Raw genomic sequence first — 26,263 nt, 5'->3', positions numbered from 1 at the left:
TGTATTTATATTTTTTAAAAGCATGTACAATTGACTCTGACCATTCGTGGGGGATACGTTCTTGTATCCCCCGTGAATGGCAAAAACTGCCAATAAGGCACTGCATTCATGAACACTGTCTGCGTTCATGAATGCAGTGTCCCTAGGTGGCTGAGGGAGTGGGGGGCATGGCTGCTCTGGTGACAGTAGGAGTGTCGCTGCAGCGGTGGGAGTATGGTGGCAGTAGTGGGAGCTCGGTGGTGGGGGCAGCAGGAGCCCAGTGGTGGCAAGCGCAGAGCTCCTGAGTAGCTCCTTTATGTGTATTTACAAAGCAGGTTCAGCATTTGCGAATACTGTAAACCATGAATGCCGAACCCGTGAATAGTGACCCACACTCAGGAAATAGGTTTCCTGTAATCCTCTCGAATCAGTTACCATGCACCATTAACAACATAATCATGTGGTCTTCTCCCTTGCCTCTACATTGTGGCAGGGCACTGTTGGTGCCTGCCACTTTAAGACTGGAGCCAAGCAGCCAGAAGTTGCTTGATTGCGGTGGCCATTTTAGATTTTTGGCCACCCATATAAACAGATCAGTTTCCTGCTGTCAGGGCAGGCAGTAGCATAACAACCTGGAGGTAAGGGCAGGAGCTGTAGGGGATGGATTAGAGGCTCCTGGTCCTGGGCATGACCTAAAACTGTACCCTGCCAGGAGTGGGTGGCCTGGTGGAGCTCTCAGTGTTGTGGGAGCCCCTAGGAAATGCCAGGCCAGTTATCACCCCGGTGAAAGGCAGGTAAGGGCGCCTTAACCCTAGCCCTCACCTTCGGGTAGGTTGCGCAACATTGGAGGTAGTTGGGGGCCAGGCATGGATATGGCCACCTAAGCCCATGCAGGGTGAGAGACTCCAAGAGACCCTGAGGAGGGAGATTGGGGGGCCAGGCACAACTGCAGCCACCTGAGCCCTGTTGGGTGCAAAACCCTGAGGAAGCTGCAGAGGAGGGAGAGTGGGGGCCAGGCACGGCTGAGGCCACCTGAGTCCTCCTGTGGGGGGTGCAAGACCCCGAGAGACCTCGAGGAGGGAGAGTGGAGGCCAGGCACAGCTATGGCCACCTGAGCCCACCCAGGAGTGAAGCCCCGTCACCCCAAGTGAGGAGGCGGTGAGGAGCCCCAAGTGAAGGGAGCAGAGATGAGTAGCCCTAAGTGAGGGGGCAGTGTGAAGCTGTGAGGAGGAGGTGTGGAGTCCCAAGTGAAGGGGGAAGAGATGAGTAGCCCCAAGTGAAGGGGGCAGAAATGAGGATCCCAGTGAGGGGGTGGAAATGAGGACCCCAATGAGGGGGCAGAGATCTGGAGCCCTGAGTGAGGGGAGTAGGCCTAAGGTATGTCTCTGGACACCTGAGGCGGTAGTTTGGGCCAGAGGCCGAGTAAGGGGGCTCGGTCCAAGGGAGAGGGGCAAGTCTCAACCCTGGTAAATTCTCCACCGTTGGGAGGCTGAGTGTGGGTCAAAAGTAATAGCTAGAGGAAGAACCAGAGGGCTGAGTGCCCAGTATGTATACATGTATAAAGTTGCCCCTGGAAGGGGTCAGAGTAAGCTTCGACCCCATCAGGTAATTAGCTGGCCACTACCCTGGTGAGGGTCACGGGAGGGGCCCAAAAGACAGTACGTCTGCCACCCAAGGAATGAACTAGCTAAGCCTATGGCCTAATGAGCCCACTCCAAGAAGGAGCAAGGCAGCATAAGTTGGTGATGGATGAAAGAGACCCGTGTAAGAGGGTGGAGTGTGAGAGGCCATAGTGAGAGAGGGCCGTATGAATGTGTGTGTGACTGAGGTGTGATGGCACAGCCTAAGCTTGGTCCAGCTGTAGGTTGGGATCACGGTAATATCTGGATGCCATCTGCGAGGCATGGGCTGTGGTGTAGGAGAGGTTCGGCACTGCAGATAGCGTCCCCTGGCACTGGGGCATGAATGGGCAGCCTTCCACCTTAATTAACAACTATTAATTAATTAAAAACAAGGCGTGGAAGATGAGTCAGGTGGGTGGCATGCCCGAAGGTAAGTGGGGAACCTAGCACTGTGGCACTTTGCCATGCACATCTCTATGACTTCTCCCTCTATTGCTGTCTCTTCCTATTTCTATGTTCATCTAAACTTGGAATCTAATTATGCAACTTCATTCTCATGCAATTTATCATCTTAATGTAATGCACAATTTATGTTACCTAGCACCATGCATTCTGAGATTAGTTAAATAAATGTCCTACCCATCCCCAAAAGATTCTCAGGCTTTTCTGTGACCCTGCTGAATCCATTTTGATTCTAAAGGTAATTAATATCTGACACTTCTCAGGCTTGAAACAGATTTCTTTAGTGAAGCGCAACCAGCTGTGCTGCCACATCTCACAACACACCTGATTGTGCTCCAGGAATGTCTATAGTCCAGAGTCCAATGGAGGGCAGGATGGCAGGTGTTTATTTTTCATACTCCCCATCAAACATAACTTTTCCACTAGCCAATATCATGATCATTTCCTATAACTTATAATTAAATTGAAAACAAAGGTTGCTTTCCTCCAGCATGGACACCATTTCTACACATACCTTTGCATGCAATAGTAAATTTGTCAATTCTGAAGACTGTTGCCCCTTTCTATCATTTTGCAAATAACAGAAGTAAAATTGAGATCTTCTGCATAGTGGAAAGGAATATGGAATAAAGGAATGCTGGAGTCAGGAGGCAGATGTAGGGGAAATTGTTGAGAATGTGGAGGGCATAGTATTGCAAACCTCAGCAGTCAGAGATCATAAGGCAGCATTTTAAAGATTTTAAAATGTGGGGGTTTTTTAAATTTCCCTTCCAATTTTTGAGCCCCTGGGATGTTCATCTATTCTGAAAGCATGTTTAATCATCTCTGTATGACATTAAACTGAAATGCATGTGTAAAAATGGAAGTTTCCCTCATGGCTGCCTGGATTAACATTTTCCTTTCTAAATCCTTTGGCTTGTGAAACTGCAATTCTTTTCCTCTAGTATTACTCTGTTTATTTTTAGTATTATTCTGTTTCACGCCCCATAACAACACATCATTTCCTCCAGTCACCTTCTTTCTCCAGGCTTTCCCAAGACACCTGACCTCAGCCAACTGCCTCAACTTCCCTTCCTGTCTGATTTTCCTCTACACTTTACTGGAAATCACTGGTTCTGAACCTTTTCTATACCTTTGCTTTACCTCCCATATCAGAGAAAGGTATGCTGGTTGGGTTTTATTGACTAAGTGTATTTGGCTTCAGTGTCACTGAAATGAATGGATGATGATGGCTACTTTGCTGATTGCAAAGCTAAGTATCAGGAAATTACATGAAGTTTAAAATAGAAGCACCAAACATATAAACATGTGATAAAATTATGAGCTGACATTCAACAGTCTTTGATAGGGTTCAGGACAATGTGGAAGGGAATGAATGGTACAGAAATGAGAGAAAGGGTGAACAAGACAGGGCAATGATATAGGAAGGGGAGAATGGAGGGGAGAGTGGTAGCTTACAACATCTAGTTGACAAGAGCAGGAGGTTAATGACCCTGACTGAAGAATGGAAGTGGAAGCTTGTGTTTTTGTCAGTACCATGGGGCTAGATTTGTAGTTCAAAATGATCTTACTAAATTGGAGATATGTGGGCAGCTTCCAACTAAAAAATCAGAAGAAATAAGAAAAACCTGCAAATGATTATTTCTTGAAAAAATACTCAATTTTCTACCAATACTGTGAATTTTTTTGAATGCTTAAACTTGGTAAAATTATAGATAACCCACAGAGGTAAGTGCCTTTCTTCTCATGTTGTACAATATTATAATATTTTAATATAAAAAGCATTTTTTAATAAACTGAAGTATGGGAGAAAAAAAAGTGGTTAAGTCCCCTGGAAGCAACCTTCAGACTGTACATGACTCACCAGCAAGGTGTACACTATGTCATCATAGACCAGCGATGGTAACAGTGACTTATCTGAACTTCAAAGACCTATAAGACAGGTGATGAAGATACAAAATATTAATAACATGTAAAATCCCGTACATTTATTTTGGATAATTACAAAATGTAGCAAAAAAAGTTGTTTAATACTTCCACTAAAAAAACAAAGTAGCAGGCATCATCCACAAATTTATATGTAATTTTATTAACCATTGATGAAACTCTAACTGTGACAGTGATTTTGTAAACAAAAGTTAAAAACAGATAACTAACAATGGACTAGTTAATTCATTAACAGTAATGAGTAAACTTCAGATTTTTTTATCCCAAATATCATGGACATGTAAATGTCTATCAATTGGATTTATTTAACACAAGAAGAATGGACATCAGAAGTGACTAAATTCAATTACTCATCTCTCCTGTTGCTAACATTTATCCAGTTAGCAGGAAGTGCTCTTAATAACAGAGTTTGTTGCAATCAGGAGAAAATCATGTATGAACTAGAATCTGCCCTCCCACTTTGCTGCAGCAGTGACCATAGGATGGGTAGTATCTTTCTACGATGAACAGGAAGAAAGACCTCAGAGTCAGAGGAAACCTCTATCAGCTTTATTCCCTGTTAAGAAAAGGATTATTTTGTGGGTTGTCTTTATTTTCCTACTTTTTGTACCAGAGCAGAGGTCTCATACAAGCAATATTTCTTGGGTTTCTTGGGAAAGGGCAGACTTTCTAATGTTGGTGTTTCCTCCATTGAAGTGGGGCCAGTTTCCTTCCCATGAAAGTGAAGACCACATGGGAAAAGAAATCAGGAAAAAGTCATCATCTTACTGTAATCACAAGGCATGTTTTACAGATAATAAAAATGAACTCAGAAAACATAAAACTCTGACATTATAAGGCCCTGATGAGAGTATAACAAAGACTAGTATCATTAAGTAGAATCAATAAAATTGAGAAAAAATGAACGGAAAGAGAAGCAGTGTCTTGAAAAATTCAAACAGCAAAAGTGAAAGGATATGTCTATTCCAATTCCCAACAGCACCGCTGTGAAGTGTGCCCTACCTAAACTGCTCCTGCTCCATACACATGCAACCTAGAATGGGACAGTAAAGCTACCCTGAGGGTATGACGCATAGCCATGGTCATTATCTCTATTTCAAGCATAGTTTAAATAGAGTTACCCTCAGGGCAGCTTTGCTGTCCCATTTCTGGATTTGGTGCATGTGAATTGGCAGGGTATGCTGGAGAGGGGCATTTCCAGGAGTGCCATGGAAATGTTAGAGGAATGCCATAAGGGAACTTGAAATACATGTGTAGTGGGTAGAAATGGTATTATTTAGAATATGACCACAAACAGGAAAACTACTAAGCTGTGAACAGAAAAATAACTTATTTACTAATACATGTAATTTATAGGAACTTTTAAATAATAATACATGCCTAAAATTGGGTGTTTACAAGCAAAGTCAATAAACCAGTACCAGAATAACTGAAAACAGGGTTTGACCTTTTTGATCTTTTCCATTGTAGGATGCCAAATTCTGACTCATGCTTGTTTCAGGCTCTTGTGATAGATGTCAGTTGTCATTTATGTCACCCCCTTTTTTGCCAGTAGACATACCAATTCAAGGAATCTGTGCAGTTGACACTAATGTTATCTAAAATCTAAACACAACATACAGTGATTTTCTATTTATTTAGTTTCCTTCTTTTAATCATAATGACTTCATCTTACGTATTACCAGTAGACTAATTTTAATTGCATTCAGTGGTACAACTTGTGGAGCAAGGAGCAAATAAACTAGCTAGTATAACAGAATTTGGCTCTGAGTATCTTGGTGTTGTTTGCAACTGAGTGTAATATCATGTATGTGCTTTCTTTTGTTATTCTGAATTTACTTGAACACTTCATCTAATTGTTAGCAATTGTCATATAAATGAAAAGTGGGCTATAAAGGAAATTAAAATACAATTTATTTTAGAAATAAAAGGATATGCTCTGCTGCACCTTTGATTTTAAGGGGACTGGGATTTAACCCATATTATATGTGTTCTCTCTCACCAATTTTCACAAATTGGAGCAAGCTTGGATTATGTATCCTAGAAATCAGATATATTTGAATCTCAGGCAAATGATGGAATAGGATAACTGTTTCTAAAGGCTTGGCTCCACAAGGTGAAGGATGTCCACAGAAGAACAAACTGCAGAAGCTGGAATTGCTTATACTGTTTGTATTTTATTCTCATTTTATGTTTCTTTTTTCTAGACTTTCATAGTATTGAATAGAGGGAAGACAATATTCCGATTCAGCGCCACATCTGCCTTGTACATTTTAACTCCTTTCAATCCTCTTAGAAAAATTGCTATTAAGATTTTGGTACATTCATATCCTTTTCAAGTGTGCAGCTATCGATGTTGCCATTTAAACAAAGGTATCATTGTTGATATAATTACTTTTATTTCTCTGTGTGCATTTACATGTACTAGAGTACAGAGTTCTATATGGAATCAACGCACATGGTATTTCTTTTAGAACAAGAAGTCTCTCTTCCCTCTTCATCATTATCTCTCAAAAGTGGCTGTTGAAAGACTCCTCCTTTAACAACCTTCAGTTTCCTTTGTCAGGTGATCTTACCAATGAAGTTAATGTCTGCAAAGCAGGGTTATTGTTTTTAGGACCTGATTTCAGGCACCGGTCAATTTTGCAATAATAATGGTCAATATAGGAAACCTTAATGACAAACATACAAATGAAGCATGAACAGTTAAATCTAATTCCACAAAATTCTCTGAGGTTACTCAGAACCTTGTAATATTAAGGGAGTGTGAAATAATCATATTCCATGAGGACTGTACATTTTTATGAGTACAAATTCACTTTAGTCCAATTAGTCTCAAGTGCAATCCACTGAAATGCCAAGGAGTTTATTTGTGTCCTCAGCATTCATGCTGCTGTCCTGCAATGAGCCCTCAAAAAGTCCCATTAACATCACCAACTTCAGCTGAGCAACAGCCAAACTGTTGAAGAGAATAGCCTGTATGTCCCCATGCAAGTAACTTGTTCAACTAAATACAACTAGGCCTAGTCTCCTGAATAGACCTCATGAGTAATCTCATGGATCTCACTGTGACTGTTCACCTGACAAAAAGATGTAAATTTAGGCCCAACAAATTCTTTGCCTTACAATTGCACCTAAAATCTCCATCTTGATCAGGAAACATGTTGTTGGGTACTGTACAGACACATGGTATAATGGAATCCAGTCTGTATTTTCTTAAGTGAAAACTGGTTATATCATAATTCAACATAATTAATAAGGATATTGCAAGTTTCATTTAAGCCCAGAGCCTACCACAACCGAGAGAGAAATATGTTATTTTATGCTGCAGAAGTATAACCATATGCCAGCTGGCATATGACATTTAAAATAGATTAAATTACATAGGCATTTTTAATTTCAAGTTGTATTTAGAATATTATTTGCTACTTATATACATATTTATATATTATTTATTTTTAATAATTCAGGTGTTGAATATTACATCTTTTGTGCATTATCTCATTTTTCTGGCTTACATTCCTTGACTCTAAGCTACGTTATTCAGCATGCTTATTATGTGCACTATTTTGACCAACTGTGTATTTATGACCATGAGTAACCCCCCAGACTGGACAAAGAATGTAGAGTAAGTTAAACACAGTTGTTACTGTAATAACATTTTTGGACATAATGTGACTAGAATATTTACTTATTGGAACTTGCTTTCTGTACTCATAAAGAATAGATAGATTCCATGAGGATGTGACCATCTTTCTAGCCTTTAATCTTAAAGTATTGAAGTGTTTTAAAAATGGTACCTATTTCTTGATATGTATGCTTGATGAATATCTGAAGCTTTTCCAAAAAATATTAAGGTCTGCATCTTGTCCCTAGATGCAATGGGGTCCAAGAGGGAAAAGGAACATTAATAGTAGAAGAAATATATGCGGACAGCTTTAAGTATAACTTGAGAGGCCAGCCATAATGCCTCCTTACTGTACATCAGGGTGTTCCAACTTCAGCATGGCCAAAGGCCACACATGGTACCAATATACAAACCCTGGGCCACACAGCACATAGGCCCGGGCAACTTCCCTCACATTTCCCCCTACTTTGTGGGCTGCACTGGCAGCACAGTTCTTCTGCCCACTGCTGTGCAGGCAGTGCACATGGCCTCAGGCCCTTCCTGTCACACAGAAGAGGGAGAGGCAGCTGCCTGGGGGCCATGGGCTGCATAATAACTCCTTGCAGGCTGCATGAGACCCACATGCCATTAGCTGGACAACCCTGTATTAGTTAATGCAGTTAGACATTTACCATAGCTTGAGAGTATATGGCTGCCTAGTAGAAGGTGTGCGGATTTCACATTCCAACAAATTTGGAACAAACAGTTTGTCAGGAGCAAGTCCAGTCTGGAAACAGGAGCAAGGAGCCAGAATACAGGAACCAGAACCTTGAAGAGCCAGGATCCCGGCTAGAGTTAGGATCCAGCATCCAGATAGGGAGAGTAGTCTACTGGGCATTGAAACGACTGCTGCTTATACAAGCAGGCAACCATGCCCGTGGAGATAACTTTGGCCAGCTAGAAACAGTTAGGCCATTTGCAGCTAAGCCCACTCAGGTGGTCAGGGCCAGCTGTGCTAGTCATCCTGTCTGCTGTCCTGATTCCTGATACTAGGTGCTCTTTCTTAGGAAGGAATTCTGCTTATAAAATATGCCTGTACAAATATAACTTATTATAGAACTTTTAAGGAGACAGCTCTGATTTTAACACTGAAAACAATTCTGTGCACTTTTTATAGCACTTAAGACATTAATCTGATTTGCAAATGCAAGCAGGTAGCCAGGCATGTAAGTGCTAGAAATTGTGCCTATAAATATTTGTGCCTGAAATTATTTGTAGGCACAAAAATCTACGGCTGATTTTCAAAGCATTTAGAAAATCAAGCATACACATTCTCTGAATAAAATTTTAATTAACTTTACAATTACAACTTATAAGCTTACAATGTTGTAGTTATATTATTTATGAACTTCTCTATTGAATTTCAAAGATTTTTATAGTCCTTTGTCATAACAAGTAAACCTATAGTAATTAAATGTGATTGCATATAACAATTGATATGCCAAGCTCAGTTTCGGTAATGCTTGCTTCCTCAGGTACACATTCACTGGAATTTATACCTTTGAATCACTTATAAAAATTCTTGCAAGGGGCTTTTGTTTAGAAGGTTTTACTTTCCTTCGAGATCCGTGGAACTGGCTTGACTTCAGTGTCATTTTGATGGCGTAAGTGATTTAACAATTTGTAAAGCTTATGAGGACATGAAATTAGTGGCAGCACATACCATACTACTATTGGGCATGCACTTATTTGAAAGTATTACATTCCTGCAAGTAGCAAAGTTGTTACTGCATGTGTCATGCATATTAATAACCATACTTCAAAGCATGATATTGCAGGAGCCAACATGGTATGTCAGTCACTAGTAAAGGGACACTAATTTCATATCCTTCATTCTTTCTGCTCACCAGAATGGAAGCCATCCCTTTGACTTCATGCCACCTTGTTATTACTAATCTAATTAATTTACTTAGCTTTTCCAGTATAAAATCAGTGAGTTTCACTTCAATGAAATTCAAATGTAGTTGATAACTTATGTCTATTAAAGTGAGATGTACTACAGAGAAAGGTAAATTTGGACTCTATTTACTAAAATCAACAGAGGTCTTGATAAAAGACCCAAGCAAGTAGTATAAACTCTGTCTCAATTCTGAATAATTGTGATTTAATTCTGCAGGTATGTAACAGAATTTGTAAACCTAGGCAATGTTTCAGCTCTTCGAACTTTCAGAGTATTGAGAGCTTTGAAAACTATTTCTGTAATCCCAGGTAAGAAGTAAATGGTGTAAGGTGCTAGGCCCCTTGTATCTCCAACTGTTATTTGTGTGCTGTCATTGTGTTTGTGTGTGAACTCCCCTATTACAGATATGTGACAGAATTTGTGGACCTGGGCAATGTCTCAGCGTTGAGAACATTCAGAGTTCTCCGAGCATTGAAAACAATATCAGTCATTCCAGGTGAGAGCTAGGTTAAACACTGAGGCTGACTTTAGTTCCATTGAAGTTGAATTCACTTCTTTTCAGCATAAGCCTTGTTATGCACTGTTCATGTTGCAAAAAAAGACAGGAATCATAGAATAGGAACGTGATTCCTTGCCTTTTTAATATTAGCTTCTTTTCTTTGCCAAATCAGCCTTTGAGTTTAACAAATTGTTGCATGAAACATCAACAAAATGCAAAGCCTTATTTAGTTTTTTTATTGTTTGGGGTGGGAGGGTTGGTTATTTGTTCTATTTCTTTTGGGGAGCAGGGGCTTTGTTTGCATTGTAATATGACAAGTTTTTCCTTCACATTGAAAAAGCTTTAGTGCTGTGGCTTTCTTATTTATTTGGATTTTACCATTTATTGCAGTCACTGAAATTATAAAAATAGTTATAAAACGTTCTCAACTGATGGAGAAAAAGAGTTTTAAAATCAAAGTAGCACAAGCATGGCATGTGATATTTATCATTTTCAGCTGCTTTTATTATAGGAATCATTTCCAGTTTCATTCATTTCTGCCAAGTCTTCTTTATCAATTGTTTGGAATGCAGGCACTGGCAGAAGAAAGAAAGAAAAATAAAACAAAATATATAACAGGAAGATTTTTATTTACATGGTGTTCATGTTTTCATATTAACCATGATTGATAAAAGTTTCTGCTTGAAAGAACATAATATATTACGTGCATTTGGAATGTGTGTACATTGCACTTTCATAAACAAGAAACTTTGCTATTCATTCATCTTCACAAGCTCTGAGGCTGTCCATAAAGCTTTACTACTTCACAAATAAGAAAACCATCCTTTTGGGCTTCTGCATGAATACATATATTTATAAAAAGAACATAAGATATATTTTAATACACTTTTGGAAATTTTCTCTTTGCAGGCTTGAAAACTATCGTGGGAGCCCTAATTCAGTCTGTGAAGAAGCTCTCGGATGTAATGATCCTGACTGTTTTTTGTCTCAGTGTATTTGCACTAATAGGGCTGCAGCTGTTCATGGGCAACTTGAGGCATAAATGCTTGCAGTGGCCTCCAGACAATTCTACTTTTGAGATAAACGTTATTTCCTACTTTAATAGCACAATGGACAAAAATGGTACATTTGTTAATACAACAGTGAGCACGTTTAACTGGAAGGAGTACGTTGAGGATGAAAGTAAGAATGACTGATATAACTATTATTCAACTCTTTGCAATATCAGTTCATGGCTATTTGTGATCAAACAAAAAAGATATACATGTATAGGGCACCTATACATGTGATGGACCTCTGCTTCAACACATGCTAATAGGAAGTAACATAATTTTGTGCATTCATATGGTATCACATGTCTTTTCAAAGCAATTGAGATCCAAATTCCTAAGTGAACTGAGAAGCAGTCAGAAACTAAGTATGTCTACTACACACATAAATATATATGTAGATTCTTTTATGTTAATTATGCAGTTTTTAATTTACTATTTCTTTGATTTATTCACATATATTTTTAATGCTTTCTAAACAGCTCATTTTTATGTTTTGGAAGGACAAAGAGATGCCCTACTTTGTGGTAATAGCTCTGATGCAGGGTAAGACTTTCAAAAATATTCTGTTTCGTAGCAATAGGAACTTTAACTTTAAATATCAGATATCTGTCTATTCATATTAGAACTTTTCTAGGAATTTGATGCTAAATGGTTGACTTCAGATTGAAATCAAGGTATTCTAATCTCTGGCCACGCAAAGTAATATACCTTATAAAGTCAATTCCAAGATGAGGTTTTTTCCTGCATTTACCATGTGGAAAAAAAACCCCTTGTCCTGGAACTGCTTACAAGGCAATACTGGGGGAATCAGGCAGCTACTGTGGCACTGACTTCAGTCTCAAACCCAGGTTGGGGCCAGAGCCGCAGCTGCTACCTGAACCTCCACTGCCTCTGCATCCCCTGCCTCCCCCGCCTTTAGTCTCGAGCCCCAGGTCTCTGCCCCACCCCCCTCCAACTTTCCATCTTCCTCCATCTCCCTCCATGCCCTCCCCCAGTCCCTACCCTTGATCTTATGCCAACAGGCTCCATCCTTGCTTCAGCCTGGGGCATAGAGCATGGTCTCAGCCTGGCCCTGTAGCAATGGTGCTGGCTCTGCATTGCTGCTATGGCCTTGGGCTTAGGCTGTGCTCTGTGACCCAGGCCGGAGAAAGGATGGAGCAATGGTAGGACAGGAAGAGGAGGAAGAGATGGGGGAAGCAGAGGAGAGACGGGGAAGCAGATGAGAGATGGAGGTGGGGACCCAAGGGTGCAGGGGTGTGGGTGGGGACAGACACTGCAGGCAGGAGTAGCAGTGTGGGGTGGTTGAGAGGGGCAGGCTGCAGGGCTAAACTGCCTGCCCCCTACTGCCTATCTCCCACTGTTCCCCCACTGCCTGTCCTACCATGCCCCTCTCACTACCTCCCCCACTGCCTGCCCTCCCAGCACCTGTCTCACTGCTTCCCCACTGCTTAAACTGCATCACCTATTCCCCTGCCATAGCTTTTTCCACTGCAGAGGTGGTAGGGATGAATTTAAGATAATCTTCCAATAATTAGTTTCTGTAACAAATTGATAAATTGTCCACATATAAAACCTAATGGGGGTGGGAGGGAAATCTTAAATTCAGGATCATCTTGGATTCAGGGAAATACAGTAAATGCATGTTCTTGTATGTTTAGAACACATTGTTGATATCAATGATAAAAATATCAACTCTCATATACTCTTCTTTTGAGATGTATTGATTGAACATGAATAACATGAAATCAAGGGTGTGAACTGAGAAGAATAAAGTGGAGAAGGAGAACCTGGATATCAAGTCAGAGTAGTGTCTGCATAGTTCAAGGATGAATTTTTTATTTAGAGCATGAGTCAGATGGGCTAAACTGAAGAAGTTAGTTAACTTGAAAGCTAACCTCCCCTAAAAAATCCCATACTACTTTCAAAAAACCCTTTTGGATTATGGAGCCAGGCATGAAGCAAAAAGCAGAGTCCATGTGTGCATGATACTTAACCCTTACAAAAAGGCTTTATACTTCCATGTACCCACTGGCTGAATACTCCAGTAGAGCTGGCTGAATACTCTGGCAAAGAGTGCTGTATCATAAAAAAGTTGTTCACTTTGGAGGAAGTGAGAAAAATTGTGATCTCACAGTTTTTACTTGGTGCACTTATTTGGGGGACTAACTAGAGCAGGGGTGGGCAACCCCCAGCATGGGTGCCACAGCATGGCACATGTTGGCATTTTGCTTGGCACGTGTGCCTCAGGGTGGATAGTGGGGAAGGGGTTGGGGCTACATGGCCACAACAAGGATCAGGCCCCTTCTGTTTCCCCATTGTCTGCCCCTGGCACACCAGTATCTTACAAGTCAAGGCTGCAGGTGTTTCTAGCACTCTGCCCAAAAATGTTGCTGACCTCTGAACTAGAGTGTCATTCCATCTGGACTCAACTGAGTTTAAAGGTTCATAGTTTAGACCATAAAGATTTGGTCCTCCTTGAGTTAGAAGTTCAAAATCATTATACTACAGTGTAATGTACATAAACTAGAGTATTTGAGTATTACTTGGCAGTCTGGTTACTTAATTTGAGTTAATTTCTATAAGCGTACAAACCTTTGTTAACTCTTTGAAAGGCTCCAACATGTACTTCCCCCTTTTTATGATAGAATAGTGGAATACTTGTGCCTAGCCAGACCTACTGACACAGTAAAGTGTCTTTGTGAGAGAGGAATACAATACAATATACAATAACAGGTCTTGCAGACTTCAATCTGCAGTCAAAAGGACTTTTGCTAGGTAAGCTCAGAACTTACATGGGTAGAATGAAGCCCTTTACAGAAAAAAAATATTTCTTATGTGAATTTCCTGACTATACTTCTTTAATACTATTTTTGTCAGGATGTGAAGTGTTTTATTTAGAAATTATTGTTGAAAATGTGGCTGGTGAAAATCTGAATTAAATAATTTGACAGATGTTTAATAAAGGAAACACGTATTGACAAACACAACACAATATAAAGAGGTATCTGTTATTTATTTGTATTAGTTAGATTCTTGGGACCTTTTTAATTGTCTTGAACACACAAAACATTAATTGACTGCAATTTTCCTAACAACAGCTATTAAAAAATTGTGATAAAAATAACGGTTATGTTCTGAAATATAACAGAGATCGGCATAAACATTCACTATAACACCTTATATTTTCTCTTCACATAGTCAATGCCCAGAAGGATATATGTGTGTGAAAGCTGGTAGAAACCCCAACTATGGCTATACAAGCTTTGACACATTCAGCTGGGCCTTTCTGTCACTCTTTCGGCTAATGACTCAGGACTTCTGGGAAAATCTTTATCAGCTGGTGAGATATTTTGTGAAGCAAAGGCTACATATTATTTGCTATGGTGAAGTTGTATGAATAGACTTCTATTCAGTAATGATAAGAGCCTTTAAATCAATGCCTATAAAAGCTTGGTATTGCATCAGTAATCTATATTACCAGACTAGTAAACTATGTGTTTATATGGTTATGTTTCCCCCTACAGACGCTACGAGCTGCTGGCAAAACATACATGATATTTTTTGTCTTGGTGATTTTTCTGGGCTCTTTCTATCTAATTAATTTGATATTGGCTGTTGTTGCCATGGCCTATGAAGAACAAAATCAAGCAACCCTGGAAGAAGCAGAACAGAAAGAAGCAGAATTTCAGCAGATGCTCGAGCAACTGAAAAAACAACAAGAGGAAGCTCAGGTATATTAATAATGTAGATTGTACTTTGTGTCTGTTTTGGAACATCCATATTCTTAGACCTAAAATTCTAAAGTTACACTCATAAATTAACATATATAATGAGATTTAATATATAGTTGGGCACATCTATACATGCATTAACATGCTTTTGTTAATGTGCATTAAATCTAGTATCTCCATTGTCAGGTGCTACGAAAGTGGCCATTAGCTTTTCTTAATGCACATTAACTACAGAGCAGTTTTTAAGTAAAGTTTAATGTGTGCTAGTGTATTTTAATTCACATTAACTAAATAATACAGGGCACCTATACATGTGATGGACCTCTGCTCCAACACATGCTAATTAGCACAGGACACGGAATACATGAGACACTGCAGGCGCTTTAATTAGAGTGGCTCTGACAGCTCTGAGAGCCACTCTGATTAAAACATACCTCCACCCCAGAGCACACGTATAGAAACCCACAGGTTTTTTTAGTGATGTTATAATGTGCATTAAAAAAGGCTAATGCACATGTAAGTGCATATGTAAATGTGCCTAGTGAATTAAAAACCCCAAAGCCTTTGCTTACTACCTGAACTAACTAGCTTTTGAAGTGCATTTATTAACTGCACATGTAAATCAGCAATTATTTTTAACTAAACATCTTAAAAAACTTTTTTACTTGTTTTAACCTTAACCATATACACTCAATTGCCTGGAGGATTCTGATTTCACAGGATATTGCCTCTGCTTTGCACTGATATAAATGACTACACTAAGCCTAGTGTCACAAAATTATACGAAAACAATTCATAGTACATAAAACCACTGTTACTACGTTCACCAAGAAGTTCTGTGGTAACATGCTTCCTGTTTGAAATACCCCCATATTGAGGGGCTCAACCAGTGATTTTCCCACATTCCCCTACCCCGAATCAGTCATGCATTGAGCACAGCTTGGCATGATTTAGTAATCTGATTTCTATTATGAATCTCCCACCCGCATTCTGACATGCACAAAAGAAGCATGGGGCTGGAGATGATGTAGTCATGCTTCTTTTGTGATGCATGATATTTTTCTTTTTGTTTTCCTCACTTCTTGATCATTTAGCATTAGACTTCCCTCTGTCCCTTCAGGAAATCACACAAGCACAGTGAGTGCTGTCTGGAATCTCCATCTGTTTTCAAATATAATTTGAAAATATATCTTGGCCTGCCTGTGTGTCTATCCACAGTGCTGTGCATCTTCCCATTTGCTTTCCTTTCCCATGGTGTTTAACTTAGAAAAGGAATTGCAATTTCTATAACATTTTGGAATATAGAATTTAGAAAAAATGAGAGAAAATAGCCATATTTAAATGTGGTTATATGTAAGAAATGAATGTTTATTCAATTATATGTTAATGGTCATAGATAACAGTACCAGATTTGATAAAGCATGCTTTGCTCTTAGACTGTACTTAAACACCTTGATGAATTAGGATCTCAGAGGATATTCTAGTACAAAATACTTCCTTCTTTCTTTTTTATTTTAAATATTTGAAAATGATTATTAAATATTGTGAGTCTAAAAACTCTGAGTATAAATAGAATTAACTTCATTTAATGCCACCAAACTAATGGATTAAATCATATAGTAGGAATTACACAAAGACCAAGTATTAATCCTCATTATCAATGCCGAGGAGGATCAGCAGAGTTCCTTTAAAGTAGGATGTAGAATTCTTCTGAGGAAACAGGAAGAAGCACAGAGATTTGAAGTATGTGTTTGTGGAGAAGATAGCACCTGTGATTTATTGTATTACATCTATTTTAGGCTAATTTATTGTGCAGTATGTCTTTCGATGTTAATACTGCTCTATTAAAATTCATCCTTTTTGTCTTATGCTTCATGTGACAGGGAACTAAATATTTATTTAAATAGAGTTTTTCTTGCATTTATTTCAATTGTTATTGCTCATTGAAATGTTGTTCTCAAGCAGCAACTTTTTAGGTTAATAATAATAAATGACCCTACAAGTATTTAAAATTATTTGTATTCTGCATCCTAATTTATCACACCTTGTAACACAACAGGCAACAGCAGCTGTAGCAGCAGCATCAGTTGCGTCGAGAGATTTCAGTGGAGTAGGGGGATTAGGAGAGCTCTTAGAAAGTTCTTCAGAGGCATCGAAGCTGAGCTCAAAGAGTGCTAAAGAAAGAAGAAATAGAAGGAAGAAAAGAAGACAAAAAGAACTCTCGGAAGCCGAGGACAAAGAAGATGTTGAAAAGTTTCCAAAATCTGAATCAGAAGACAGTATCAAAAGAAAAGGTTTCCGTTTTTCCATGGATGGAGGTCGATTGACATATGAAAAAAGGTTTACTTCTCCACATCAGGTAGAGTACTGTTACTAATTAAATCATTTTCTTCTACTACTGTGATGTGTTGGAAATTTCAGCAATGTTACACAGAGAAAACTATATCATAGAAGCAAGGATTATTTGTGATGTCTGTTATTAAACCAACCATATAACTGAGAGAGCTGTTGGGCGCATTTTCCAACAGTGTATCATAGTTATTGTAGTTATGTTTCAGACAATGAGCTGGATATGTCTATTAAATTATCTAGGACAGAATGACTTTACCCACTGAGGGGTACTGATTTATATATATTTTTTAATTCACACCATTTCTGAAAATATATTTATATAATACATCTGGCATATGCTGATGTTATGGGCTGGAGTTTTTGATTAATGCTTATTTAGAAAAAAAATAAGTTGGTCATAAACTGTCCACTTTTGCATCATATCAAATCCATATCAATAAGGCATTTATGACTCATGTTCTGAAGCTGAGAATATCAGACTAACAGCTTTTATTGGCGACCTTATCAAATGTAATTATCTGGTTGAACGAGAAAAAAATATCTCTGATATGCCGCAATGAAGGGAGTGTGGTAGTGCAACATTTAGGCTTATATAGGAGTAATTTAGACATCCTGTTTAATTAATTAGTTCTACATGACAGAGAAAGCATCATTATATTCTACCCCTATAAGTCAGGGTATTTTGTCTACCAACATGAGATAACCTCACTTATATAACACTTAAAATACCCACATACTTGATGCATTTATTTAAAAGCCTAAAATTTTGGGGTACCTATAAAGATGTAAAAGAGAACTGTTCTCATTGATTGAAAAACAGTGCACATTTTGGCATGATCCAGAGCTCATTATGCTCAGTTCATTAATTGATTAGAGAGTCTTTCCATTAACAGCAAACAGGCGAATATGAAATGCTTCATTTAAAGATCTCAAAGAGCATTGTATTAGTGAATTGATGTTAAAGTACCATCAGCATGGCATACATTTGTCCATAATACTCTCTGAAAGCTTTTCATCATTTTTTCAAAGTATCTCCTGTCATCAAGAATTATTTAAATTTTCACAGAACCTTTAAAATCTCAAGACACTTTAAATGACTTTTACTAGCATTAAAATTAAATGTTAATTCATGTTGCAAAATTAATAATTAAAACTTTCTAAAATCCAATGGAAATAAATATTTTTGTACATTTTAGTCTTCAAATTTAATAGGGGAAGGCGCAAAAAATAGGGAACTGTCTCTCTTTAATGAGTCATGGCTTACACAGCAGGCATAAAAACAGTTAATAGTACAGTGACCTGCAATGAAACTTAACTACTGCATGTGGTAAGCATTAAAAAGTGACCTGTAAATTGTATTAGTGACCTAAAGGAGTAATGTTTCACTGATTTGTGAAGCAGTACAAACATTTTAGAGCAAAGTTTGCCCCTCTACATGGCTGACAAGGGCCAGAAATGAATGGAAACTGTCTGTTGTGGAGAGAAAAGGGCCAGATATAATCTGAATGGGGAAGACTTGCATATCACATGCTCAAGTTCCCTGTTAATTATCTCTACAGTATCATCATGGTGGATGAAAAGAACAGGCTGGAAGAGTGAAAAGAACATGGCAAATGGGTCTGTGGAAGCTCTGACAGACTGATCCAAGATTTTGTGTGTATATTTTAATGGGACAAGCAGATTGCATTCATATATATACAGAGGTCTGATAGTTTCCCTGAAAGTCAAAGGCAGTTTTTCCATTTACTTAAATGGGAGCTAGATATCATATATCTGATATGTACTCCTGCTTCACAGAAATGACTAGTGATAGGGAATCAAATTCTGCTTCTTAACATTGTCTCTTGAGTTTGTCTGTTTGAGATGTAGAGGATTTTCACTCTTTTTTGTTCTCTGGAGCTACACCCTGGTCTACAAAGGCACTTAGTATTAGGTGCCTAAGTCCTACCTTCTTTAAGAATGATCCTCAAACTCCCCCTCACCCTACACCCACCTGAGGTTTACCAAAAACATCCTTACTGCACATGAAGTTCTACATCTACACATCCCCAGAACTGCTGCCACTTTGACATGTCTGAGTAAACTTGGTTCTTAGCACCTGCCTAAACCAGATTAGGATTCTTAAACCAAGTACCTCTCCATCCAAGTATTGTTTGGGGCTCAGAGCATACCTAACAAGACTGACAGGATTGGGAAACACACAACCTATGGCAGCAAAAACCACTTAAAAGCAAGGATGGTGGTCCCATTGGTGGTGGAAATGTAGCTGCTAAAACCTAGTTTCCACTAAGCATGTGGAAACTGATTTTGAAAGTTTGGAATTTGACCATATTCAAATGAATTTTCACAAGCATGACAATAGGGACACTGACAAAAAGCTCACTGCCATGCCAAAATGCAAGTCCCTGCCACAAGGATTTTAGGCTGCAGACAGACTTTATCTTTGTTACAGCAGAAAATGTTTTAATGTGGAACAAAGTACAAGCATACAGAAGTCCTTGCTGCTTGTCTCAGGACAACCCCCCAAAATGCTTATGTAGAAAGACCCACTAACAGTTTGCCCCACATTATCATTACAGATGTCTGTTGTTCCATGATATTCTCACAGGATTGATGAACAGGTCAGTCTCCAAGTATCCTACAGTGCCCTGCTTCAGTCCCAGTCCTGGCCCTTCTTGAACTCTGTCTGGATGCTTTGGCTCTGACTGCATAACTCTACTGCGCAGAGATATCAAACTCCAGGCGGCCAGCTCTCACAGATCAATTGCCCTGCATGGCAATTGTGCTTGCCACTTACTTGAGACCAGCATCAGAGCCTGCATCTTTCAAACACCATCAACCACTGAGAATTTCCTGGACCCATCAGACCCACCTGGGACTTTCATGGACCTCTAGGAACTCTATACTCCCACACACCAATCTACCCTTCCCCACCATGGCCCCTCAGTCTAAGTCCAGAGCCCTGAACAAGCACTGAGGAAACTAGACCAAGGTGCAGGTAGTTGATCTCATTGTCATCTGGGGTGACAGCAAGAATGAGTGGGCATTCTGGGCATGCCATCAAAACAAGACAATCTATCAGGGGGTCACCAAGGAAATTGTAGCCTGGGGTCATGACCATGACTGGTCTCAGTGTCAGTTGAAGTATAAGGTACAGAGGAAGCAGTGTACAAAGACATTGGACAGCAACCATGTTGCAAAGTCACAGGCAGAGTCATATGCACTCACTATGAGGAACTCTACTGCATCTTTGTGGTCAACAACATAGGCCTGTAAACATGATGGACATGGCAGCCCATGCCATTTTCCAGGAGTGTTATGAGGATTCTGATGCAACAACGGTCAAAGACACAGCCCTCCCAGGCAGCACAGCAACCCGGGCAATAAGACAGATTGGGGACTTCTAGTCCATCCTGGCCCATCTGACCATCCATCCATCAGACACCACATAAGGACACAGCATACGTGCATGCTGCAGCCATTGAGGGCTAATGTGCTCATGTTCATGGGGGAGTAATGGGTTTCATGAAAAGCTTTATTTTGTTACATTTGTCTCCTTGTTTATCCTCTTCTGCTTTCCTGTTGTCCTGTTTAATAACATTTCTGCCTTGTATAAGAATTGTGGTTTTGGTGTTTAAAAAATTGGGTGGGGAGGAGCAGTTTACCGGCAATCAAAAGTATTCCCTTGCATTAGCAACTTGCATTGATTTGAGGGAGGAATACCTTTAAGGTCACTAGAAACATCACTGTGCTGTGTGTCCCACTTCAGTTAGGCAGTGATTGATACTGCATAAGCTAATTGCCCACTTAATGCCTTAGCCATCTCCCAGCCAAAACCACAATAGCGGTACTACAAAAGGGTAGGGACCCAGAATACCTGGCTTCACACCCAGAGCTCATGATAAATCGTCTTATCACTTCCCTCCTCTCTCCCAGCCACAGCCCCAGCCCCAGCCCCAGACCACTGCACAGCACCTAGCTGAACTTTTACCCCCTCCAAAATGCCCATCCTGCACACACACACACAGACACACATACACACCACCCCCTGCCCACACAAGAGCATGAGTTCAGTTGACAGTGTTTAATCAGGTACATTAAACCATTGTATGATTCATCACCCACAGCCCAAGGACTGCAGAAGTGGTCAGGGAGCTTGTCTCAAACATGCAGTGCCAGGCAACTGGCCTCCATTTGAGAATTTGCAGGCACAATGCCAGCAGGAACTAAGGGCCACTCTACCTCAAGTTGCAGAGGCAGGGACTTAGGTAGAGGCTTTCCCTTAGCCTCATAGATGTTGTGCAGCACATATGCAGAGACTACAAACCATGGTAGGTTGCACTTGCTGGCATCCATGCATGTTCTCAGGCACCTTCAAAGAGGCTTGAGATGGCTGAAAGCATACTCTGGAGCCATCATACAGCTGTTTAGCCTGTAACTGATCAGTTCTTTCTGGGCATCTAGGGCTCCAGTGGATGGTATCATCAGCCAGGGGTGCAATGGGTAGGAAGGGTCCCCAGTTACTAGTTGGGGTTTAGTCAGCCCTCTCAATCTGGACGTCAGACAGGTCAGAGGCACACTCTCTCAGGTCCATCAGCTCAGAAGAAGAGGGAGCTCCTAAATAACCTGACATCATGTACCTTGCTAAACCAGCTGGCTTTTGAAGGCATGAAATGGCTACGACTGCCCAAAGCACACTCAAGAATTAGTTCTTCCGATTGATGAACTCCCAGCCATGGTGTGCAGGGGTTTGCAATCAGTAGTTCCAACATAGCTGGGGAGCTCCAGGTTGTCAAACCCATCCATGTCCTCCTGTAGTGCATGGGGCACTACCTCAGGACACTAGCATGGGACCTGGATTGCCAGATACTCTCTCTCCAGCTTTTGACTCCCCCATGCCAAAATGGTTTGATGTGGACGAGACGTCATCTGGGGTTGTGAGCTTCCACATAGGAATGGCAATGTGCTTATCCACAGATAAGGGTGACCTCATCACCACTGTCCACCACCTTATGTGTGGGGCAAACTTGGCATAGATCTCCATGAAGGTGCCCCTAGACATGCAGAAATTTGTGTGCCTTGCCACTGCTCTTCATTTCAGATGGCCATAAGAAACCACTTCTTCCAGTTGCTGGTCATCTCCCTAGCCCAAAAAACACCACTCCATGCTTTGGAGCCACTCCGACATCTGCCTAGTTGCAACAAGTTGATCTGAGGCCAAAAGAGCTTCAGGATGGTGGCTGCTATCATGGACCGGGATCTAGATGTAGACATGAACACTCCATTCTTTGGCAGTGAATACATAAATGAGGTCCTTTCCTGCAAGTACTACTCCATCACTTTTGCTGCAAATAAAAGTAACCATAACATCCATCAGAACTCATCAACATCAACACTAATGCCGTGGAAATTCAGGCAGGTGGTGAGGGGCCCAAGCTCGTTTAGACCATCTGCTGGTGCAAGAGCCACAGTTCATGCCAGCATGTCTGTCTCCCAGGCCACTTGCTGATGGTGGTGCCTTCATCTACCCTTTAAACCTGCTTTGAAGATCAATTTGTGGACATGATAATCCTGTATATTTTTGTGGCACAACCAGTCTCACGACAAATGCAACTTCTGTTTATAGTTTTTCAAAAAAAGGTACCCAGAATTTAACATGAGAAAAATCATATTTTTCTGTAGATTTGTTCTCAGAAATGGCTGAACCATTTTGGCAGACAGATGGCACAGAAATTTTAAGCCCAGATGGTTAAATTGGCATTTTTATAACTGAAAACAGCTTACAATGGGGAGGATCAGGCAACCTTAGTCGTACTCAATGATACCATTACTTCTTTTAAATTTCAATAATATTTGGTATTTAAGTTATTAGTACAATATTATGGATAGTTTTTTTAATTGTAGTTTCTGCTTTTATGTCTGTCTGCAGACTCACTATATAAACTGTGAGTCTGATTGTTGTTATATTATGGAAGTACAGGTTGGGTTTTACCGGCAAAACTGGTGACTGAATTGACAGCCATCTCAGAATCAGGTTTGTAATGTACCAAGAAATAAAATGTACTAAAAAAGCAGAACTGAAGAAAGGTTACTGCAGGACTTCTCTTTTTCACAACTAAAATAAGTTTTATTTATTTTTGAATGCTGCTAATAAAATATGCAGAGAAAAGGGGGAAGACTCCATTAAACAGTTTCATGTAATGTAATTAAATTCAAGAATAACTAACACAAACTCTCTTCAGATATCTGTAGTCCTGTGCAATCTCTTCAGTAGTTCAGTACAATCAAATTGTGTCATTCTATACTCATCATGGAAATGGTTTTGAACTCAGGAGAAGTCTTACCTGTCCACCTAAGGATAGAATTTGGTGTTATAGTTTTACAATTTTTTAAAAGTAATTTAATTCCTGCAAAAATTCCATTTAGAACTGTGATAGCTAATCAGCATGCTTATGACAATTTGCTAGTATTAGCAGTCCTTCCGCTCCAAGCTTGGTAAAGGCTGGCACAAGCTAGAACAATCTATTAGTAGATCAGTCTCCAGAACTTGTCACTGCTTAGTAGTTTGAGAGGGCTGCATATGCTGCCTATGCCATGGTGTTGCTGGTGAAAAAAGGCAGACTCTAGAACAGGGGTGGGCAAAATATGGCCCGCAGCCTGGATTTGGCCCACAAGGCCATTCTATCTGGCCTGTGGGGCCCCTAAAGAAAAATTAGAAAATTAATATTTCTCTGCCCTTGGTTCCTGTCAAAAATGACAGGAACCAAGGGCAGTAGGACCCAGGGGAAGCCCGGCAGGCTCCAACAACAGCGGGGCCTGCCCAGCCCCGCCCCCTAACTGGAAGTCCCAACTGGGGTTTCTAGGCTGGGGGCATGTGGCTGCCCTGGCGCAGGAAGCTCAGGTAAGTGGGGGGGACCCCGGGCAGGGAAGGAGCGTAGAGGGGGGAAGCGGCCCCTCCCATCCCACGCCTGGTGCCCCATGCTGCATCTGCTTGCAGCCTGTGTGGGGCTGCCTGTGCCTGCTCCAAACAGCCCCATGTGGGCTGCGAGCACCTGCAGCGTGGGGCACCAGGCGTGGGGCAGGGCCGCTTCCCCACCGTGCTCAGCTTTTCCCTGGGCTCCTTCCCTGCATGGAGAAAAGCAGCCCCTCGCCTGCCCCCTGGCCAGCGCCCCATGCTGCAGGTGCTTGCAGCCCACAAGGGGCTGTCCGGAGCAGGTACAGGCAGCCGCAGGCACTGTATGAGTGGCCGCAGTGTGGGGTGCTGGGCATGGGGTGGGAGGGGATGCTTCCCCCTCACCCCCGTGCCCAGCATCAGCTTGTAACTTGGCCCCACTGCCAGGCTGGCAGTGGGGTGTGTTACAAGCTGGTGCTAAGTCTGGGGAAAAACAGCCCCTCACCCACCCCATGGCCAGTGCCCTGCACTGCAGCCACCTGCAGCCCACATGAGGCTGCCTGTGCCTGCTCCAGACAGCCCTGTGTGTGCTGTGAGCACCTGCAGCAGGGAGCGCTGGCCATGGGGCATGCCAGGGGCAACTTTTCCCCACTCTCAGCACCAGCTTCTTCCCTGCTGGCGAGCAGAGGATCAGGGCTGTGCACTGCCCCCCACCTGTACCGTGAGGCTGGGGGGCACTGATGTGAGCAAGCAGGGAGCCAGTGGAGCACATGGCCCACACTGGTGTCCCGGGGCCAGTGCCGGTGCGGCCCAGAACAGGGTGGCAGGAGTGCGGGGTCTCAGCTGGCAGGAGCTCTATGGAGCTGGGCCAGCTCCCCCCTCCCTGCTGGTGCAGCCCAGCCTGGCTCCATGGACCCCTGCCAGCCTGCACCCCACTCTGGGCCCCACCAGTGCTGGCCCTGGGACGTTGGTCCCAAGACATTGGGACATTGGTGCCAAGATGGTGACCGGGGGGCAGGGCACCTGTCAAGGGGTGGGGCTACTCATGCAGCTCTTGACAGCATGCCAAAACTGGGTAAGTGGCCCTCCACCCAAAATAACTGCCCACCCCTGCTCTAGAATTAGCAAGAACGAATTCAGTGCCAATCACAGAAATGTTCCCCCTTAAGCAAAAAGAGTAAGAAGAAGTGAGCAATGAGCCTTATAATTTGGAGTCCCCACATGCCACAAGGAAAGGAAAGGAAAAAAAATACAGGGGCAGTCATCACCTTCACGGAAGGACAGAAAAAAAGGTAGATGACACTATCATAAAGTTACGGATTTTATGGGGAGGTTAGATTGAGTTAAAAATGGCCACCTGATATAAGGTAAGTTGGGATGGGGAGGGCAGGTAGGGAGAAATCGGGGTGGGGGGAGAAGCAGGGCCTGCAGAAGTGAATTGAGGAGGCAAGCAGAATCTGCAGAGGAGGGAAGATCTGGCAGGGTTGGGGGGCAAATATGGTCTGCGGGGGGCTTGGGTGGAATCCAGGAGGGTTTGATGGGATCAGGGGGGCTAGCAGAATTCATGGGAAGGCTCTTCCCCTCCCCCACCAGGCCAGGGGTTATTTTTAGCTTCCCAACCCCTCTCACCCCCAGTGAATCTCCCCCACCATGATCCTACCCACCTCTCTCCCCACTCTGACCTATTTCAACCAGCTCTCAGAAGCTGGAATGGCTTGCAGGATGGGGGTTTGGCAGGTTCAGAGGGGAGGAGCTGTCTGGTCTGCAAGGACAGTTGTCCCCCTAGGGGAAGAAGTGAGGTGCTGGGTGGCTAAAAATAGTCCAATGCTGGGAGGCTGGGTAGGAAAAGTGGCTTTCCCAGCCCCAGGGCTATGCTGGGAACTGTACAGAAGTTCAGTTAGATTGGACTTCCTTGGAGGTACAGTTAACTTAGATCAGGTCAGCCAATTTTTAGGTTGATCTAAACTTCCTGAACTTCTTTACAGTTCACACTTGCATCTCTAGTTAGGTGACTCTAAGTGTAAGGTCTGCACCTGGGTGAACTAAGTTATATCGGATGCCATTTTTAAGACTATGTAACCCCCCCTACCCCAACGTGTCTGCCTAGCCATTATGTAGATGGAGAACACTCCTCTTTCCAGCAGACCATCTCAATAGAAC

General features: G+C 41.6%; 1 protein-coding gene across 2 annotated transcripts in view; it reads left to right on the top strand.

Moving 5' to 3' along the window:
• LOC109301523 (sodium channel protein type 2 subunit alpha-like) overlaps positions 1-26,263 on the top strand; it is a 140,090-nt gene that overhangs the window by 8,564 nt on the left and 105,263 nt on the right. Inside the window, exons 2-10 of one of the 2 annotated variants that reach the window (XM_019522746.1) lie at positions 6,218-6,336; positions 7,549-7,638; positions 9,153-9,281; positions 9,982-10,073; positions 10,986-11,258; positions 11,608-11,671; positions 14,327-14,468; positions 14,653-14,859; positions 16,919-17,218. In XM_019522746.1, the coding sequence (XP_019378291.1) occupies positions 6,218-6,336; positions 7,549-7,638; positions 9,153-9,281; positions 9,982-10,073; positions 10,986-11,258; positions 11,608-11,671; positions 14,327-14,468; positions 14,653-14,859; positions 16,919-17,218 (1,416 nt within the window). Of the gene's footprint in view, positions 1-6,217; positions 6,337-7,548; positions 7,639-9,152; positions 9,282-9,793; positions 9,886-9,981; positions 10,074-10,985; positions 11,259-11,607; positions 11,672-14,326; positions 14,469-14,652; positions 14,860-16,918; positions 17,219-26,263 lie in introns of both variants that reach the window. The other variant, XM_019522745.1, reaches the window with a different exon arrangement.

This window comes from Gavialis gangeticus, unplaced genomic scaffold (assembly GCF_001723915.1).
Source record: "Gavialis gangeticus isolate Ggan-Ray unplaced genomic scaffold, GavGan_comp1, whole genome shotgun sequence".
In the NCBI taxonomy this organism is placed as follows: domain Eukaryota; kingdom Metazoa; phylum Chordata; order Crocodylia; family Gavialidae; genus Gavialis; species Gavialis gangeticus.
The sequence above is the reverse complement of the archived record's forward strand: the minus strand, read 5'-3'. Positions and strand labels throughout refer to the sequence as shown.